Source organism: Leptonychotes weddellii, chromosome 12 (assembly GCF_054177405.1).
Source record: "Leptonychotes weddellii isolate Sample4059 chromosome 12, ASM5417740v2, whole genome shotgun sequence".
NCBI lineage: Eukaryota > Metazoa > Chordata > Mammalia > Carnivora > Phocidae > Leptonychotes > Leptonychotes weddellii.
The window spans coordinates 13901673-13922245 of record NC_138380.1 but is presented as its reverse complement, the minus strand read 5'-3'; the positions used below and the strand labels follow the sequence as shown (position 1 = coordinate 13922245).

General features: G+C 46.1%; 1 protein-coding gene and 1 long non-coding RNA gene across 3 annotated transcripts in view; both read right to left on the bottom strand.

The window, feature by feature from the left end:
* CREB3L2 (cAMP responsive element binding protein 3 like 2) overlaps positions 1 to 20573 on the bottom strand; it is a 106722-nt gene that overhangs the window by 6253 nt on the left and 79896 nt on the right. For both annotated transcript variants that reach the window (XM_081800025.1, XM_081800026.1), the window contains exons 5-11: positions 19390 to 19574; positions 17224 to 17370; positions 16168 to 16226; positions 14819 to 14887; positions 2745 to 2844; positions 2354 to 2480; positions 775 to 991 (exon numbers count right to left, since the gene is read on the bottom strand). In XM_081800025.1, coding sequence (XP_081656151.1) covers positions 775 to 991; positions 2354 to 2480; positions 2745 to 2844; positions 14819 to 14887; positions 16168 to 16226; positions 17224 to 17370; positions 19390 to 19574 — 904 coding nt within the window. The remainder of the gene's footprint in view (positions 1 to 774; positions 992 to 2353; positions 2481 to 2744; positions 2845 to 14818; positions 14888 to 16167; positions 16227 to 17223; positions 17371 to 19389; positions 19575 to 20573) is intronic.
* On the bottom strand, positions 4165 to 8331 carry LOC145716468 (uncharacterized). The gene is made up of 2 exons (XR_014139111.1): positions 6537 to 8331; positions 4165 to 6453 (listed from the first exon to the last, which is right to left on the bottom strand). It is a non-coding gene; the product is annotated as an uncharacterized LOC145716468 (long non-coding RNA).

Genomic DNA, 20573 nt, shown 5'->3' with positions numbered 1-20573 from the left:
CATCATTTCTGGGAAGCACAGGGGTGAGTTCAGCGAGATCCCCACCCACGCCAATGCATTGCCAGGAGTGTGCGCGCAGACCCTCCTTCCTGTGCTGTTTGGCATTTTCAGGAACCACCCCCCCCCCCCAGCACAATAACAATATCTGGCCATCCTATAAGCCTTTACGTTTCCCAAAAGACTTTCCCCACTAACGATCTAAAAGAAACAACTCACGGAGAATCGGAACCCAGTGTTACTTTCAATATAGAAACATGTCTATGCACAGTGCCTCTCGAATGATGTCCCTCAATGTAAATATGTAATTATAATTAATACATGTTTATTTACATAAAATCATAAAACTCTATATTGGCAAACAGCATAACATATATGTATCTCTAGTTGGAAGGAAGGTAGGGCAGGTGTCCTAAGGCTGCATCTGCATGGCAAGCACACTGCTAAGGTCGTGCTGCATGTTTACCTATGAGGCTTTGAGGGGAGGAAGGAGGGAGTCAAGCCCTTTGCCCACTTCTTGGAGCCACCACCTCTCCAGTGACAAAGCAGACATGGGGGCAGCTCATCCTAGGTCTCCCCCACCCCCCGTCTCTGCTAAGGGCAGCTGTTAGCAAGTAGTAGACTCTCCAGAGTCCCAGGGTCCCAGAAATAGGTCCTGAAAGAGCCCAGGGGCTGGACTGGGCCTATGGGAAAGTCTACACCCCACATTCCAGGTTGCTGACTCACAACCCATCATCAGTGCATTAGGGGAGTTGCATCTGTGTGTACTTGACTCACAAGTGCTGCTGTAGCTCCAACAGCACTGATTTCTCCAGGCTGGTCTCATTGGAGATAATGAAATGGGGGAGATCCACATCAGGCCTGGTCTCCAACCCTGATGCCCTGAGCAGAGAGGACCCTCTGTCCCAATGTCCAAGCTCCCCAGCTGAGGCTGGGCTGGACGGCTCCTCCAGGGGAGAATGTTCCTCGTAGATCAGCAGATTCCTGGATTTCACTGAGGACAGAGCAAAGTAACAGGTGTTAGGGAAAGACCATAGGGTTTATCCCATCCCCTCACTCAACGCCCAGGGCCGGGAGCAGATGAGAATTTGTGGGTTCTTTTGCCCAGAACTGAGGGTGCCAGCTGGAGTTGGCTTTCCATAAAGGCTTCAGGGTTTCAGAGTTGTGTGCATTGAAAAATTATACCAATTATACAGTGCTGGAAGAACAATAGAAAAGCAAATAAACATGAAGCAAACTGCCACCCCCACTGCTTTGAAAATAAAACTCCCCTCCTTGCCCACCCAAAACCATCTGGGGGAAACAATTCATGAAGAATGGGAGTCAAATGCTTGGAGATGTCCAGACCAGCTAAAATAAGAAACATTTCCAATGAGTTGGTCTTGCATGGAGAGAAGGTACAAGGGCAGAAAATGGCATTTTCATTTAGAAACCGGAGAGAAGCCACAAAGCCAAAGCCATAAATCAAATGAGAGAGAGAGTTTCTTTGTTTTATAGGATAGTTGCAGAGCTAGATGGCTCTGCAGCAATTTTCTACAACATAGAAACTCTACTCTCATTGGCTTCCATTTAAATTTACAGATCCATTCCCTTATGGAAAAAAAAGAATTTCCCAAGAGATCACTGAAATTATGTGGTTGAAATGCTAGCATTTCTGTCATAAACCTGGCAGAGATATAACCACCTGGTGAAGACCAGAGACCTTTCAGAACTACAAAACTGTGCCTACCCCGAATCTGGTACCCCCAACTTCACACTTGTTCTTATTAGTGTATATGTGTATTCATGTATATATTATGATCCCCACAAGCCACTTCATTATTTCCTACATACTTAAAAGGGACCATTGATCTAGGTGAGGTTATCACACCTCTAACACTTGAGTCTCTAAATTCTCTAGATCTTGGTCATAATGTTTTGTAAGACAGATTCATTTCACGAATTCTTACTATGGTAACATATAATTCCACTGAGTGCAAGTAGAAAATGTCACGGAAAGCTTAATGCCTCCCTCCATCTACTCCCCTCCCCGACCAAATCCACATCCCTCTCCCTTATCAGAGCTCAAAAGGAGACCTCAGAATTTGCCAGGGAACATAGTCTAGAGCAAGAGTTTGGAAACTGTACTCTTCTCTAGAGAATTCCCAGTGGTGCCTCAGGCCAGTGGGTGAGGGGTACAAGAAGGGGCCCAGACGCCTAGGAACCAGACCTCCCCCCGCCGTGTCCTTCTTCCCTCCCTTCAATAGAGAAGCTACACTTTTACCACTTTTTAAAGATAAGACTTTCTCAGAAGGCTTCCTTCAGAAAGTTGAGCTTTCAGAAAGCTCCAGAGAACTGAAACAAGATGCTGTCTTACCGACAGAGGCTGTATACGGCTCCTGCACAGAATGCTGGCTGGGCAGAGCCATCTTGGTGGCAGAAGGATAGGGCCCGTAGCCCTGAAAGAAGCTGCCAAATGCAACAGCAAAGCATAGCACAACCACCTGCAGGGGGAGGAGAGAGCACAGGGAGCTGTCAGTTCCACGATCCACAGAGCAAACCTCTAGCCCTACAACACCCAGACTCCCCTTCATCAGGCCAGACTGCACCAACAGGTCAACCCCTGTAACATCAGAGCAAAGGAACTGCCTCAGAGTGAGCTTCATCACTCCTCCAACCCCATTTGGACATGGCAAATTGGGGAGAGACTGGAGACTTGGGAGGGGGAGGGCAGGGCACTTGCGGCACTGTCCCTTTGGGAAACTCACCATGAGGCACGTGCCAGTCTGCGTGCCCGCCAACTTGCAGGTGCGTGAAACCTTGCCCATCACCAAAGTCTGAAGCTTCTGTAGTTGCTGCAGGAGAGTTCTGCAAACACAGCAAATCAAAGCCATGAGGAGAGTCTGAATCAGAAGAGAGTGCTTTCAGGTGACGTCTGCCCCCGTGTCCCGGGGAAGCTGCTGTAGCTTCGTGTCTGAATTTGAACACACAGAGCCGAGGGAAAGTCTTGTTTGGAGGGAGATACGGACACCAGTGCCTTCGAGCACCAGTGGTGCAGAGCTCCCCAGAGTTTGGAATGAGCCCCCCCCCACTTTAATAGCCTGTCCAGTTCTTGTGCTGTTCTGAGTAAGAGGCGAATGCCCCAAATTATCCCTGACATGCTGGGACTTATCTGTCAGCCACTGAGACAAAACAAAACAAAACAAAACAAAAAACAAAAAGAACAATTCGATGGGCGGGTGATGGTGGTACCAGGAGAACTCATTTACCTACGTACGAGAAGGGAAACGCTGAAGAAGACGTAACAAAGAAGAAAAGCAGAGAACTGAAGGAATGGCCAGAGGTGGTGGCTGTCATTGGAAATGGTGGAAGTATCCGTGAGCCACAGTCACTCAGATGGCAAACTTGAGGAGAAAGAGAGCAAGAACAAGAATGGCAGGGGAGGCAAACAGCCAGGGGCACCTCACACCCGTGGTCTTTGTAGGCTCATGGCATCTCTACAATCAGAAATGAAGCCAAAATATGACAGAGCAAAGAAGTCTGCTCAACTGGACGCATGCTCAGAGCCAGGGATCTCGGAAACCATCCTCCCTTACAGACTCTGATCTTTCTCCAGGAAGAGGCAGGGAGCAGGAGCAAAAAAGAGTTGTTCTCTCCCTAAAATTGGACAACTGTGCATACCCTTAAAAGGGAAGGGTTTGGGATGAGAATCCTATATTCTGGTCTGTGTGACATCAGGTCACAGAGAGAGCAGATGGTGACATTCTTTGCAAATTCTGAACACTGCAAGCCGCAGAAAAGGATCTTACAACACAGCCTCCTGAATCAGAGCCTCTGGGATAAATCCGTGTGAGCAGCCTAGAGCTGAAGCTCCTCTTCGTCTCACTCCTTTCCCCAAGCCCCATGCACATGGCAAAGTGGAACGATTTTATAAGCAGATGCTTTTTCTTGAGTCTTAGAAATTTTCAAAAAATTCATGCTGTGATGTCACATCAGAAAGCCAGACAAGCTCATTGGAAAACATCAGCAAATCACTCATTTGCAGAATTCTGGGCTCTCCCAGAGAACCTGCCTCTAGACACAATCTACCTCCTGAAGAGCTTTCAAGTACTAGAAGGACTAGCTAGTCTTTCCAGAGTTTGCAGCTTCCACCCTGACAAGCGCCAATGACACGAGTTCTCCTGGGGGTTAAGCCAAGCAGGGACAGGCTGGCCATAGGACGACACTGCTGTCAGCAGCTAGCTGGCTAAGAGTGGGGACGGAATTGGGGCAGCCCACAGCACTTGGGGCAGAAGGCTTCTGAACTCAAAAAACAAAACAAAACAAAAAAACCCCAAAAAACCAAAACAACAACAACAACAACAAAACCAATACTGTGTGGTCCTGGTAAACTTAAGCAAAACAAAATCATTCATCCCATTAATCGATATCATTAATTTAAATTCTATTAATATGGAGGTCTTTTTAGTACCTTGTACATTTTTTTGTTCACTGTTATCTAGAAGTATAATCACAGTTGTTTGGACCTGGTTTCTGTATATTCAGGCAACATGTTCTTTAGAAGGTTCTGTATGTTACTCAAGGCTGAGAAATACTGAGAGCATGATTGTTTTAAATTCCTCTTGCAGAGAGCCTGTCATCTGTGACAATATGGATGATGAACCTGGAGGGCATTACACTAAGTGAAGTAAGCCAAATAGAGAAAGAAAAACACCATATGGTATCACTTATATATGGAACCTTAAAAAAAAAAAAAATTATTTTTTTTTTAAGTTGAACTCAAGAGTAGAAAAGTAGTTGCCCAGGGCTGGGGGTTGGGAGAAATAGGGAGAGGCCAGTAAAAGAATACAAACTTTTAGCCGTAAGATAAATAAGGTCGCAGGATCTAACGTACAACATAGTAACTCTACTCTGTCACGCTGTATGGGATGATTGAAATTTGCTAAGAGAGTTGAACTAAAATGCACTCACTGGAAAATTAGAAACAAAAAAAGGTAAACATGTGAGGTGATGGATGCATTAATTACTATGAGGATTACTTCCACAATGTATGCGTACATCAAATCATCATGTATGCTTTAAATATCTAACAATTTTGTCAATTATACCTCGATAAAGCTGAGAAAAAAGGGAAAAAAAGAGATCATATAATTCAGCAAGCTTTTTCCCCAGCTCTTTTGCAGAGCACTCCGTTCTCAGCTAGCATAGCTGTCTTCCCAAAACTGGGCGCTAAGTGACCTAATGCACACCCACCTCCTGGGGGAGCATTCATCCTCACAGTGCTAATATGTGGCTGGCAGTAGCTTACATTTTACTGACCACCATCTGTGGTGCTGGCCCCGAAGCCTTCACTGGGTTCTCTCTGCTGTATTTTGGGACTCCTAGAACAGATACAGGTGAGCCCACAGATAAGACCTGTACTTGACCATAGGGCACAAACCCTTTCCTCTCATATTCTGGCCTCCTTCTGTGGTACTGATTCATGTTTTTGTTGCCTGCTAGACTATGGAAAGGGGCCTCCCAGTTTCCTTGCTTGCTGCTGAGGAACCATGTCTTGAAGCTGGCAGCCTGAGGTGCTCAAGCTCAGCTGTGCTCTGTGCAGCTTTCCCGATGTTACCAAAGCCATTTCCCTTTGCTCCCAAGTCCTAAGGTGATTTTAAAGTGAAACCAAATTCCCTATTTTACCAATCAACCTTATTCACCCACGACCATCCTACACATCCTTCCTGCCTGTTCCCTGCTCCTTGCTCCATCTTTAGAGTGTGAAACACCAAGAAAACCAAATCCACAAATTACTTGGAATCACGCCTCCCTTCAAATTTATGGTTGAGAAAACTAGCCCTGGTACCCCCTTCCCTAGGCTGAAGAGTCTCCCAGGAGGCTCCATTGTGCCCCCCGAAAGCGGACCTCTAATAGACCAGACACACCTAAACACCAGCGGCAGGATGTCTTAGCCTCAAGTTGGGACCCCTAACTATGGAGGCAAAGTGCTACAAGTTTGGAAGAAGGGCCATTGAAGTCTGGCTGGGTGAGCAGGGAAGGCTTGACGTTTTCCAGTTGTATGGCAGTTTACTTGGCATTCAGCAGCACATCTCCAAACTCAAGATAATTACATTCTGAATCCACTGGAAATGTAAATAGTTGTTTAATGGTCCCTGATTTCTAACAGTTTATAATCCCACTCTTTGAGATGAGCAAACATGTAGTTTTAAAATAGATTTTTTTTTTTAGCTTGAAATGTTGGTTGAAAGCAACAGTGATTGATCATATGCTATTTGCTGCTTCTCCTCCTCGGATCAGTGAAGGTGAACTGAGCTGATGGTGCAAATGATGACACTCTGAAGCCCATCCATCAGCAACTCCGAGTGATTTCACCCAAGGGAAGTGATTGAGCTCGTCCAGCCCAAATCTAAACAGATTTCTATGATCCAATCAAGTCTGGGAAATTCATATATATTCATTCATGCAACAGAAACACTCATTTTTGTCATAAGGAAAGGAAATTAACAGTGACTGAGCACCCACTGATTGAGTTCTAGGAACTCCATATATTGAGATACCAAACAACTGTCATAAGTTGAAGACCTCACCTGTAAACTAAAACCTGATTCTGTAGTTCATGGACTTTCCAATGCATGACAACATGGTACCCTCATTGATAACCTAATAAAATCAATAACCTAAATACCTCTTAGTTAGGTAGATTTTTCTTAAACCCAGGGATGTTGACATCATATCAACAACAGCCCAATGAAGAGATACGTCCACCATTAGATAAGACAAGGTTACTATGGGGGTGCCTGGGTGGCTCAGTTGGTTAAGAGTCTGATTCTTGATTTCAGCTCAGGTCATGATCTCAGGGTCGTGAGATCGAGCCCCACATCGGGCTCCATGCTGGGCATGAAGCCTGCTAAAGATTCTCTCTCTCTGCCTCTCCCTCTGCCCCTCCCCCCATACACTCACTCTGGAGCTCTCTCTAAAAGAAAAAAAAAGAAAAGGTTACTATCAACAGGGGCCAAGCCACAGATGGCAGAGCCACAATAAAAATCAGTCCAATGGCAATGAGATACATACTAACAAAGTCTCCGTGACAATGATACAAATAAAACAAGGGCACATGAACATCTCCTGGCACATCTCCGGCCATACCAAAGATACAATGCCAAGTGAGAGGTAAAAGAATCAAGGGTGCTCCCTGCCCTATGTCAGGTGTCTGGAAGTCAAACCTGGGCTTTGTTCAGTAAAATGGAAACTACAAGACCTGTCCCTCTGTGAGACACTGGAAGAGTAGATGAGATGGCGTTAGGATTGGTGCGTCTGCATCGGAACAGGGGATTGGCTGAGTTTAGATCTTGGTACCACTGCTGCATACCTTTGATAAAGTTATCTGGGTCCTAAGTTTAGGTGGCTAATCAAAGTGAATTCCTGTGACCTCATCAGCTAACAAAAGAATGAGAGAATCCCCCCTCCTGGAGTACTCTGGGTTTCTTAAAGCAAAGACACCTTTCAAGAGTGCTTGCTGTCCCTTCCCACTGATGACTGATGAAGCCAGCCCTTTACAGGGAAGCCTGGGGCCTCCTAACTGAAACAGTGGTCTGAGATGGTGTGGGATTCTCCCCGATGCCCCTGGGACAGATGCCACGGCCCGCAGCACTGGGAGCGTGGATAACAGCTCTTACCCTGCTTGCACGAAGGGCTGGCTGAAGGAAAGGCAGCCATCAGATGAAATGGAAGAATCATTTTAAAGCCAAAGCTATAAAAAGCCAACCATAGGACAGACCCAACAGTGCATTCAAAGCCCAGGATAAACTTTTCCTTTATTACTGCATTTTAAATCATCAGTGACCGTGGCTAATTACGGCTTAATGAATTCTTGGGCTTCCGGGAGCAAGGTCTCAATTTAGAGAAAGGAGTACTCATAGCAAACATTTATCTGGGCCAAAAGATTTTTCACAACGTGTTTAACTGGAGTATCCAACTCTTGACTGGAAATGTGGATTTTGTCCTGTGGTGAGATGTACAGATAAACTTAGTGGCTGTCCTCACGCAGGTCCTAGCAAAAGAGCAGCCAAAGGCGGCGGCTGGCCTCGCCCAGCAAAAAGCATCACCCTGTATCGTGGGAGGCGGATCAAGGAAAATGAGGCAAAACATTCAAAAGCAGCCAGGAGGGCGAGACCTACTCTTAAAACAACTAGGAAATATATCACCAGCCTCATGGTTTTCTTTGTCTTTCATTTAACTTTTTGTATTCTACTGTTTCCTTTATTTATGTATTTATTTTTAAAGATTTTATTTATTTTTAAAGATTTTATTTATTTTTTGACAGAGAGAGAGACACAGAGAGAGCGGGAACACAAGCAGGGGGAGTGGGAGAGGAGGGAGAAGCAGGCTTCCCACAGAGCAGGGAGCCCGATGCGGGGCTCGATCCCAGGACCCTGGGATCATGACCTGAGCCGAAGGCAGACGCTTAACTGACTGAGCCACCCAGGTGCCCCTGTTTCCTTTATTTATGAGAGACAGAGAGGGAGAGGGAGAGAGAGAGAGAGGAAATGGTCATATAGTTACCGCATGTTATACATGGAACATTAGGTACCTGATTTCCCATTGGAGTGACAAATCAGAACCCAGGAAAAAGAATAAACTGGGGTTTCCCAATTACTTGCTGTACCAGAAGCTCTAAACCAGGACCTCTTGATAGATGTACTTTCCATCAAATCTTGTCACACACCTTACTGAGAAATGGAAGTAGCTGGGCTACGCTGTGTGTGTGTGTGCACACGAGTGTGTGTATAGAAACCACTCTCTGGATAAGTCAGCCTCCTACAGAGATGCAGGACCTTTTCTCACCTTCTTATGGAACTATCAGAGTAGTATTTTCCAACTTCCCAATCATGAACCATTAGTGGGCTGTACAAACACTTGGGTTGTCAGGGGTGAATTTTTTAATGAAACAATCAACTGGAACACACGGTTATCAGAGGATATCATTCATGGTAAATATGCATTCAGTTGTGAAGCACTCATACTAGTTACGCATGTGGTGTATTCGTTCCCGTGGGATGTCTGGGTCACTACATAAAATGCAAAATGATTACAATCAAAAAGCTTACCTAGTGCACACATGCAAAATAATTATATATAGGTGCATATCAGGTGGCTTCATGATGGAAGAGCCGAGCATCCGTGTCCTTCTGAAGAAAAAAATCCCACACGAATCCCTCCCCAATCCCACGCCCAGCCCGGTCTTTTAGAGATATTGTCTCTAAATTTCTGAGGGTTAGGAGGAGGGTGTCCAAAAGCTAAACCATCGACCTCAAAGTCCTGGGGTGGATTTGGAGAGGTGCTGGGATACAGTGGAACACAATTTAAAGTTCCACAGGCTGCATAACAAGATGTAAGGAGACTCGCGAACCATCTCCCAAGACTTTTAAATACTGAAGCGTGACATATGCAAATAAATGATAGTCACAGGGTGCTAAAACCCTAAACTTTGAATAATATTTATTTATGATCTTTTACTTAAGCTTTGAGGGCTGTTCATGGGGCTTTGGCCTAAGTGCAGGGGTAAAAACAAACAAGGATGCATTTTCTCCTTCCTCTTCCTGTGTAATTGCTGTATCACAAAGGGTTTGTTTTGCAGGGACCAGAGGAGACTTCTGAAATATTCTATTACCAGGACCAGGAGCAAGAGAGCTCTAGAATGTTTTCTGGGGCTGTGGAATGGCTGACTTGACCACAAAATTATACTGCAATGCCCTTCCAGGCTCTCTGGGGAACTCTGTCTGGTCCCCAAAGATCCACTGGAGTTTGAAATATTTTCACCTGAAAAGAAAGCTTACACTCCTCACACAACCAGAAGTAACAGATAATGGAGAAATGAAAGCAAACTGAAGCAAGATCAAGGTCTGCAGAGGGCTAAGTTGCGTCATTCACTGGTACTCCAGTGGCCTCTCCGGGTACAGCAGTAGGTGGGATCAGCAGTGACGGTCAATCTACAGAGAACAGGGGAACCCAGGGAAGAAGGTAATAGTGTGTAGTGCAAACGGGCACAGCCGTAGGGGCCAAGTAAACACATGAGGAGAGGCGGGACACAGTGAAAGCCCAGCGCACTTAGCTGGAAAGACCTGTCCCAGGAACTGTGTGTAGGTTCCAAGAACAAGACAAGTGGAGTTAGACAGAGAGGATTATAGCTGAGAGGCCCTGATACGCCATGCAGGATTTCAGGCACATGGCAGCCAAGGTTCAAACTCCTGACACACCCCATCAGCTTTGGGGGTGCCCCCCTGGTGGCTTGGTCTATCCTTCCGAGACGAGACTTGGGGTAGAGACCCACACAGGCCCTGGAGATGGGCCAAGGCTCTTGGGGCAGGGAATTCCAGAATCCCAGGTACCAGGGTAGGGTCTGAAGGGGTAGAGTGAGAGCTCCACATGCAAACTTCGCCTTGGACCTGCTGACTACTCTTTCCATGGAGAGACGTGTGGCTAGAGGTGAGCCAGAGTGGGGTCCTCGAAAACGCAAGGCCCTCCTATTCAGGTTGAAGTTAGCCCTGTGCTGACGAAAGGCAGTGGTCCTTGAAAGAGAAAGGGGCACAGCAGAAGAAAAATCAAGGTATGCACCAATTTAAAACTTAAAGTGGCTGAGGTCTAGTCCCTGTTCTACGTCTAGATGTTTGGATGACCTGAACCTCACTGCACCGCAGTTTCCTCTTCTATAAAATGAAGTGAGTAGAAGTCAAATCAGGCGGTCTCTGCTAACACACAATTCAGGTCTAAGCTCCCACACACGGCTCCACATATCAGGGTGGGAGGAGAGGACCTGCGGCTCACAGCCCTACAGAGGCAACAGAGCAAAATACGAAAACGAGAGGAGCCACCTGAACCACCAACACCTAAAACTGCTGGGCTGAGCAGTGTGTGTCACCTGCGCAGGATTTCTCTGGAATGGGACGAGGGTAGGGCTGTCCAGAGAGCCTGCAGCTTAGAGGGGTGAGTGATGAGCATGGGAAAGCACGATCGTCCAGCAGCCACGTGCGCGCGCATGCACACACACACACACACGGGCCTCGCCCAGACTTTGTAAGTGAAAATGTGTTTCCTGATTGAGCCCAGGAAGACAGGCCCCCTGGGAAACTGTCTCTCTCTCATCCCACACATTTCCTGATGGCACGCAATTAGGGGATCACCTTAGCAGAGCGAGTGTGAAGGTGCTTTCACACTGCTTGGCTCTGCTCCGAGAGGCTCCCGGGTAAGGCTGCAGAAGTGTTAAGAGCATTTCTTCATTTTCTTTCCTGTCCTCATCCCCTTCCAGCTTCCTGAGTGCAAAAAAAAAGGGGGTCTTTACACCCAGAAACCAACAATACGCTATGCTAGGCGGTGGCTGCTAAGTCAGGACTGACTCAGAATTAGAGTGCTCATTTTCATCTAGAGAGACAGAAAAGTCCTTCATGGGGTGTAACACAGAAGTGGTAAAATGTAAAAACAGGCTTCCTTTAATTTGGTCAGCGAGGAAATATCCCCTCACTTTTCCCACCATGTCATGTCACATGACATAATGGTGCCCAAGGTCTCCCACCCCACCCTAGTGACGCAGGATCCTGTTCATGACCAGCTATTCTGTGTCTGTCCAGCTACCGCCGAAGGACAATAATCCAAGAAGCATGGCCAGGAACACAAACACAGGTGCGTGTTCATTAGGCCCAGCCCTATACTGAGTTCAAACACCGCATCACTGACGCAGCGTTATGTGAGCAGAGGGACCCAAAGTCTCCCCTGCCACATGTCCAAACCACCAACTCCTCATGACAGGTGTAGGGCGGGAGACTGCCAAGGTTACACTGCAGTCCCGGCGGTGGATGCCGTGTCCTCTGAGCAGGGGGAGGCCCTCGAGGAGGGGAAGACGCCGGAGGGAATGCAGACCCACCTTCCCTGTCCCAACAAGAACAGCACTGTTTGCATTTCTTGACCTCTCCGGCTAAAACACATTAAAAATTACTTAGAAGTCATAACCCCAGAAGTCCCCTGATAAGGTTATCTGTGGGAAGACTACAGATCGGTCGCCTGTTAGCCACCACAGAAGAAGGGCTGTCTGCCCGGAGAGGTGAGTTGTGAAGGAGGAGAGCACACACAGGCCAGGCAGGGGACAGAGCAGGATGCCAACAGCATGAGGTAGGTTGTTGCTTCAGTGGAGGTTCCAATAGGCTAAATGCTGGAAAAAATTTCCACACAGTCCGTGAAGAAGAAAAGAAGAAAATCATCATTGACTCCCAGGGAAGAACATGAGATATGCTGACCCCAAGCTCGAATATACCATATGTTCCCATAACACATATTCTATAATAACCAATATCACTGAAATCACTATGGCCATTATTTAAAAAGATAAAAATAGGGGCACCTGGGTGGCTCAGCCGTTTAAGCGTCTGCCTTCAGCTCAGGTCATGGTCCCAGGGTCCTGGGATCGAGCCCCGCATCGGGCTCCCTGCTCTGCGGGAAGCCTGCTTCTCCCTCCTCTACTCCCCCTGCTTGTGTTCCCTCTCTCACTGTGTCTCTCTCTGTCAAATAAATAAACAAAAAATCTTTAAAAAAAAAAAAAGATAAAAATAATTGGCAAAACACATTGTTGTTACACAGGATCAGATGTACCTTATGTCAGTGTTCCTCACGTGATAGCTCTTTATCAGATTCTGATAGAAATAAGGATTCTATAGAAATACACTGCCACTGCATTCTTTTAAACGGAAAAAGTTCTTAACAAAAGAGGATGTGTATATGTATAAATACATATGTATGAAATATTACAAAATATGAACATCTCTGGGTGAAAAGACTGCAATTTTTTTTTCTTTTTTAACTGTAGTTTCTGATTTTTTCTGCAATGAGGAATATATTACACGTGTGGGGTTTCTTTTTTTTAAGTTTAAAAAACATGGGGGCGCCTGGGTTGCTCAGTTGGTTAAGCGTCTGCCTTTGGCTCAAGTGGTGATCTCAGGGTCCTGGGATCGAGCCCCTGCTCAGGGTGAGTCTGCTTCTCCCTCTCCCTCTTTTTTAAAAAATATGATACAGCATGGTCAGCCTGGAGAGGGGAGGAGAGGCCTTTCCCAGGAGAGGCGGGAAGCAGAGCACTTCTAATCACAAGCGGCCGGCTCCCCCAAGCACAGCCCATACTGCGCCTCTGCTGCCCCCGTGTGATTGAGAGAAGACCTGGCACCCGGAGCCCCGAGACAAGGAGGAACCAGGACCAAACTCCAAGGTTATCTTGAATAAATTCCTCTTTCCCTTTTCACCAATTCATGGTGTAGATTTGTCCCACTCGTGAACATGGGGCACGGGGCTTCTGCAACAGCAAGTGCTAGGACGGGCATTCAGGATGCTAACAAGACGGACACAGACTCTGGTAGGGCTTCAGAACCCAGAGATCCACTAGGGCAGGAGTGAAGTTGGAGGTAAGAAGGGTCAAAGCCTCGGGAGACTACTGACTACAGGGAACCATGAAACCAGAATCCTAAAGCGGTACTGGAAACCGCCTCCTTTACTGCAGGGGATTAAGGTGAGAGCGCCTCGGGCTGGTGGTGTTTACTTCTTCTGCCATCTGTCAGCGGAGCACCTGACCTGCTATTTGAGCATATACATTCCCAGAAATGCAGAGGGAAGCCCAGTGGGGTTAATATGTCCAATGTTCCCACTGATGGTAGTTTTAACTTATGAGAAGAAAAGCCTGCTGCCTGAGCATCAAATCATGAAGATGGAAGCCAAACTTAATGTTATTATCAAATGACAGCCAAATATATTTAACCTGATCCCTTAACAACTGCAAAATCATTATTAGGCATTAATGCTAAGCCTTAAAATGATTAAGTAATATTTTTCTTACCTAAAAGTCTATTTATCTGGGCTTGCATTGTTGGATCTATAACAACTAAGGGCAACAGGATCCCCTGACTAATGAACATTTTAATTTTTAAAGCATAAGTAGGCACTGTGTACACACACACACACACACACACACACACACACACATACACACACAAATTCTGGATTAAACTCCCCAACTCTTAACCCTATACCTTACCCCCTTTTTCTTAACCGTATACTTCAACCCCATAACTTGTGTGTTACCCAGGATAATGCTCAATATGTTTCTCCTATACTGAGGCTCCAGAGCCAGACTGCCTGCATTCAAATGCAGCTCTAGCATTTACTGTGTGACCTTGGGCAACCCACCTAACCATTCTGAGCCTCAGTGATCTCCTCTATATAATGGGGATATTAACAGGACCACCTCATAGGGCTGTTGGAAGGTTAAAGGAGTTAATATCTGTGATGTACTAAAAACAATACCAGGCAAGAAAGTGCTAGAAGAGCCCATTAACTCACTCTGTCCTATAATTACTTTTTAAAATGGGTTTGAAATGTCATTAATTTTTATAAGCAGTAATTTAAAAAGCAAACCTAGTCTCTTTTCTTTTCATGAATAAACACCATTTGTTACTAAAATTGGGTGACGATGAAGAGGCCAGTCCCTCCCTGTCCACCTCTAAAGTTGAATGTCATTTTCAGGAGAATCAGACTTACCATCCTTACTCTCCTCCAAGCTTCCTGCCATGTATTTTAGGAAAAGTAAAGAACATGCATGTGCGTGTGCGTGTGAGTGCGTGCATGTGCAAGTGCACGTGTGTGGCAGGAACAGGTGGGTGGAGTATGGCCGTCCCGAGCACCTTCCCACAACTATGCTTTCAGTGTGATCTCCTCCACTTTCCTCCCGCTCTGGTCCTGGATCTGCACCCCCTTTTCCCCCACCTTCCATTAGGCAGTTTGAACAGCTCCTTACTCCAGCGACACTCACCTGTTGGTGTTCTCCAGAACCTCTACCTTCTTCCGAAGCTCCAAGTTCTCAGTTGAACAAGACTCCACCCTACAGAGGAGCAAGAGAGAAGAAAATTAGTTGTATCACTTGAGCAAATGCAAAGCCAGGAGCTAGGGTGGAGGCAGGTGGGGTTTGGAGAAGGAGGACTGGGCATCAGCTACTCTAGGGAAATGAGGGACAGAGCCTGGCCAGCCTGAGTTGGGAAGAAAGGTAAGAAGACAAAAGAAAAAGAGAGAGAGAGAGAGATGAGTAACACGTGCCTCAGGACCAGAAAATAAATAGGGATGGTACAAAATGTAAAGTCCTTCCAGGGTGTTCCAACCTCAATTTCTTTCACCTCATCCCTCTCAATGCCCATGCTCTCAATGCCCATCATTCATCTCCCCCATACTACAGGGGCCTGGATGCTGCTGGCTGTAGTCTTGGCCAGAAGGACTGATAGGAAGCCAAGGGGCTTGGGACAGACAAGAGGGGAGGACAAAAACCCAGCACCTCAAGCCAAGGAATCCAGCTGCAGGAGCATGCAAGCCCCCAAGACCATCTTGACCCTGAAGCCTACAGAAGATAATGGAACAGAATGGGACTACTTCATGCTCAATTACCAATACCTAAACTAGGATGTAGAGACACGAACTTTCAGTAGGAATGTCAACAACCAGCAAGGATCCACTCCTCTCCCCAGACACATGGGAAGATTCATTTCTGGGTTGGGGGCCTCATTTCCATCTTAAATGATATTTGTTGGCCAGCCAGAGAACTATATTCTAAGGCTAATACAAAACTGCATTTCATTCATGTTTTTCTAATAGCCCTCTTGATGTTTTGGACTATTCAGAAGAACAAAAGCTGCCTTCGAGTGTTTTGTGGGAAGTCGCTGGCCTGCAGCATGAATTATAGTGGACGGAATGTATAGAACACCAGCCCGACTCACTGTACTGCCTACACTCCTTCTCTAGGGTGTGAGGGATTAATTAGCACTGCTCCCTTCGGCTGAAACAGTGCCTCTCCTCTGAGCAGAGTTCCAGGAACAGGAACGAATGTTACTGTTTGCACTTGTTTGAAAGGAAGCCTTCGAGGACTTACTCTGGTTAGAAATGGTGTGGTACCAATGCCTGCTAAGAGAGTGTATTTTTTACTTAAGGCCATACTTATAAGGTCTCCCCCTCTAAAAACCACTAGGTGGCAGGCAAAACATAGCTGATGAACCAACGAGCTTTAATGGTGGCCAGAATGAACTTCATCTACTTCTGGAAAACAGAAGCTTCGCGCACTCCCGTTTCCCTATGCAGACTACCCAATAAACACACCCAGTTGCGCAGGAGCCTTACTTTTTCTCCAAGCTGTCCATGTATTCTTTCTTCTTTCTCCTACTTTCCTGGGCAGAAATCTGAGAAAGAAGGGGAGAAAAGAGGATTAACTTCCTGCCATCTCCATAAGTCAGCTATGTGTACGTGGAAGAGAGGAGTCTGTTAGCACACAAATCACCAGGGTCCTGCTCATTTCTGTGGCCACTCTTCATTTAGATAACCTGCTGGCTCATCTGTGAGTCAACTCTTCTGACCTCCTTGGTTCCAACCAGCCTGTGTGGTCACTAGTTCACCAAACTGGGCCCCGCGTGGGAAGCATGGCAGGCCTGAGTCAGAACAGAACACGTGGGTCACGAACCATCTGTGTGGTCTTAGATAAATGATTTCAACTCTGTGGCCTCAGTTGGCTCAACTATAACTTATACACAGAGACGGTTGGGCTTGGTCAGACATAAGCCCCCTACTGGTTCTGCACATGGACCAAAAGTGGTAACTGGACTCTCTTTTTCTTTCTTTCTCTGCCTCCTGCCTTCTGGCCTGTCTGTGCCCTAGCCATGCCCCTTGGCCTCACCAGTCCTGATTTGCAGTGTAGGGACCTAGGGCTAGGAGACTCCTGAATCCAGGTATACAACAATAGACTACAGAATTTTTTTTTTAAATCAAAAACCTAGTAAAAAAAAAAATTAAACACCCATAATGCATTTATATCTCTTTATAAATTATGTACATGCCCACTAGAAGGAAATATTGTGTACATCATAAAACAGAAACTTAAAAGGCTGAGATAAAAAAAATTAATGGGAGTTCTAATGTTTTCCTGTCAGCCCTGAATGGATCCCCTTGGGCACCAAGGAGTATGCACACCCAGTTTGGGATCCACTGACCCAGAGGATGGGCAGAGGGACTGGAGGAACAGTCACCACTGAGGGGAAGGGCAAGGCTGAGCCTTGTCCCCCTACCCCCACCCCCATGAGATTGGCCAGTGTTGGCCACCGGGAAGAGGGGGAATGGGGGCATGCAGGCTTAATTCTGGTCATGGTCTCTGCTCATAGAAGCACCTAGATTTGAAGGGCTCACCTTGTTCTTGATTTTCCTCCGAATTTTCTTTAGAGCCTTCTCCTCTGATTTTGTTAGAGGCAATTTGGTGGGGATGGGATAGCCCTCGGCGATCAGGGTCCTTTTCTCCTCTTCTGTCAGGACCAGTGGGCCTGATCCTTGCAGTTTCTGTGCAGATCAAGGGGCAGAAAAAGGGTCAAAGCAGAACAACTGGGCATACTCAAGAAACTTGCAAATGTGGGGCGCCTGGGTGGCTCAGTCGTTAAGCGTCTGCCTTCAGCTCAGGTCATGATCCCAGGGTCCTGGGATCAAGCCCTGCATCGGACTCCCTGCTCCGCGGGAAGCCTGCTTCTCCCTCTCCCACTCCCCCTGCTTGTGTTCCCTCTCTCGCTGTCTCTCTCTCTGTCAAATAAATAAATTTAAAAAAATCTAAAAAAAAAAAAAAAAGAAACTTGCAAACGTCTGAGAGAAAAGGATGCTCGTCTGCTTCTGGTGAGAGATGAGTAGTTTGAAGAGGAAGCAAAGACGGAGAACACACTCTCATGTGAAGGTTACAACCCAAGGATTATCATTCAAGGGAAAGGGTGAAGAAACCTCCAGCCATCCGTTCCCAGAAGGTACCCCACTGGCTAAAACATCAAAAGTAACATTACAGGATTCATTTCCCACATCTCTTGAGATTTCATGGCCTTGGAGTGATGGAGGATTCACTTGGAGCTCTGATGATGAAAGAGTTTCCTTGTTCTCCCAAAAACACAATTTTCCAAGATGCTCTCCACACACCAGGGGTCACTTCTTGTCCCCCACTGAGAGCTAAGGGGCCAGGGCTCCCAGAAATACACCTACAGGCACATCCGATGGAAGTCTCTGGCTTGGGACAGTCCCAGATTGTCCATCATCAGTGAAGAAGAGGACTGTAGCTCATCTCATCCAGGCCATAATAGAATAATGTGTTTATACATAGTCAAAGAAGCTGAGCGCTGACTACATTTGAGCCCCACATTAAATGTCATGGAACACTCAAAACAAACTGCATTTCTCAAGTCATAGCTTGTAATCAAGATTGAGACTGAATTAATACACATGAAAGGCTGAGGACAATTAAATGCTACACTGTAATATCAACTCAAGGTGCATTCATAATCTGGGGAAAGAGACACATGAGTGTCTCTTTAGGTAGGAGAGGACACTTGCATTGGGCCTTTTGAAAGGAAGGGGATGATTTACATAGAGAGAGGAGGGCATTCCAAGCCAAAGGCCGTATTCTGAAAAGCACTTGAAGATGCTACTCTGTCTAGAATGGATAAGAAGTTCTTGAAATAGGGAAGGGTCAAGGCACCTAGTACCGAGTAGAGGTATTCAGATTTGATACCAAGAGCTAATTGAGAAATACAAAGAACACGCTATGGGGGTGTGACATTGGGAGGATTTCTTAACATGGCCACAGATCCAGAACTCTGGGACACACTGACTTTAAATCATCAAAATTATATTAATTGATAGATGGTTCTTATAGAATTTTTAAATATTCAAATTTTCTCTATGTGATATAAATTCAATAAGGTTGATAATAATTTTATGATTTTTCAAATTTCACAGAGATCAATGAACTCTTCAGAACAGTAAAATGTTAATTATCTGTCCCTATTTTCATTTGGAAAAAGGTGCCCTTAAGGATGACTCATGCTTTCTAACTTGAGTCTCTGGATTGGGAGTCGTACCACAGGAAAAAAGGGTTAAACTATATTTCTGAGCTTTCAACAACAAAACATTTAATCTCAAAGTTTTGAGTTCATCAAAGATTGTTTATTTGAAAAACAAGTTATTTCCTATTGTAGGCCATAGGATCATCTAAATTGATGGTAAGTATTTGGGACGTGATTTTGAGGAGGAAGGCAACACAACATTTTTACCCCTCATGTTTCTGGCTGTGTAAAATAAAACATACAAGTAATAATTGGAATGTACACAGGAAAAGGAAGAGGATTGTGTTAAGCATGGTGAGATTATAGGCAGGTCTTAAAATAATGTTCTTTAAGATGGCTAGCACCCTGTTTTAGCAATTAAACCTAAGACCTCTTTACAAGAACAAAAGTCAAGTGGCCTTGAAGGGCACCCACTCCTAGTGAAGTTCCAAGTGACCAAAGGGAAAGGGTTTGAGCCCCGAGCTGCCCGTGGAATACTCACGTGAGGCGCCGTGAGGAGAGGAGAGCTGGACAGGGCCGAGGGGGCCCGCGCCACGGCTCTGGCGGGGCTGTGGGTCTGAGGCAGGCTGAAGGGGTGCAGGCGCGGGTTGGGGCTCAGGCTGCCCTCCGAGTCACTGCTGTGGCTGCTGGGAGGGGTGGGAGGTAAGTGCAAGTGTTCCACGGAGGCTGAGGGAAAGAAAGTGGATTTCATCCATCAGACAGCAGCGAAGCAGGACTCAGGGGCAGTTAAACAGCTGGATGTCCACACGGCCGAACTCAGGTCAGCCGAACAAAGGGATGAAGATTCTGCATGTGCTGATATGGAAAGATCTCCAACAGATATTGTTGGGGGGGGGGCAGCATCAAGGTGCAGAACCGTGTATAAAGTAGCCCTCCTTTTGTAGGAAAGAGGAGCGGAGGCAAATATAGACTCGTATTTGCTTGTCTCTGCATAAAGAAATACTGGGAAATATATAAGAAATTAATAAAATTGGGGTGCCTGGGTGGCTCAGTTGGTTAAGCGTCTGCCTTTGGCTCAGGTCATGATCTCAGAGTCCTGGGATCGAGTCCCATATCGGGATCCCTGCTCCGCGAGAAGTCTGCTTCTCCCTCTCCCACTCCCCCTGCTTGTGTTCCCTCTCTCGCTGTGTCTCTGTCTGTCAAATAAATAAATATAAATAAATAAATAAATAAATAAATAAAATCTTTAAAAAGAGAAAAAGAAAAAACAAATTAATAAAATCATGATGTCTTGGGGGCAGGGGAAATTAGGGTAGACTGTGGTTGTGCCTGCATAACTTCTCACTGTATTCACTTCATATCATTTATATGTTTGACTTGTAAACCATGTTAATGGATTAGGTACTTAAAAAAAATTAGCAAAACTTGGGGCCCAAGAGCATTTCCAATGGTTACTTTGAGAAAAGCTCATTTGTTTCTGAAGGAATGTGCATGGTAGGGCCCGCAGGCAAGACACCAGACATTCTTCCTTCAGCAAATTCTAAATCCATCTGTAGATAGGTAGGCAGACACTGGAAAAGAAGTAAGTGTGTGTGTGTGTATGTGTGCGTGTGCGTGTGTGCGTGCTGGGGGCCTTGCTGCTCCCCGGTCCCCTGGCCTCCCCTCAGGGAGTCACAGACACACCGTGTCTGCTGGAAGCCGGGAGCCGCAGTCGGTGTTATCAAT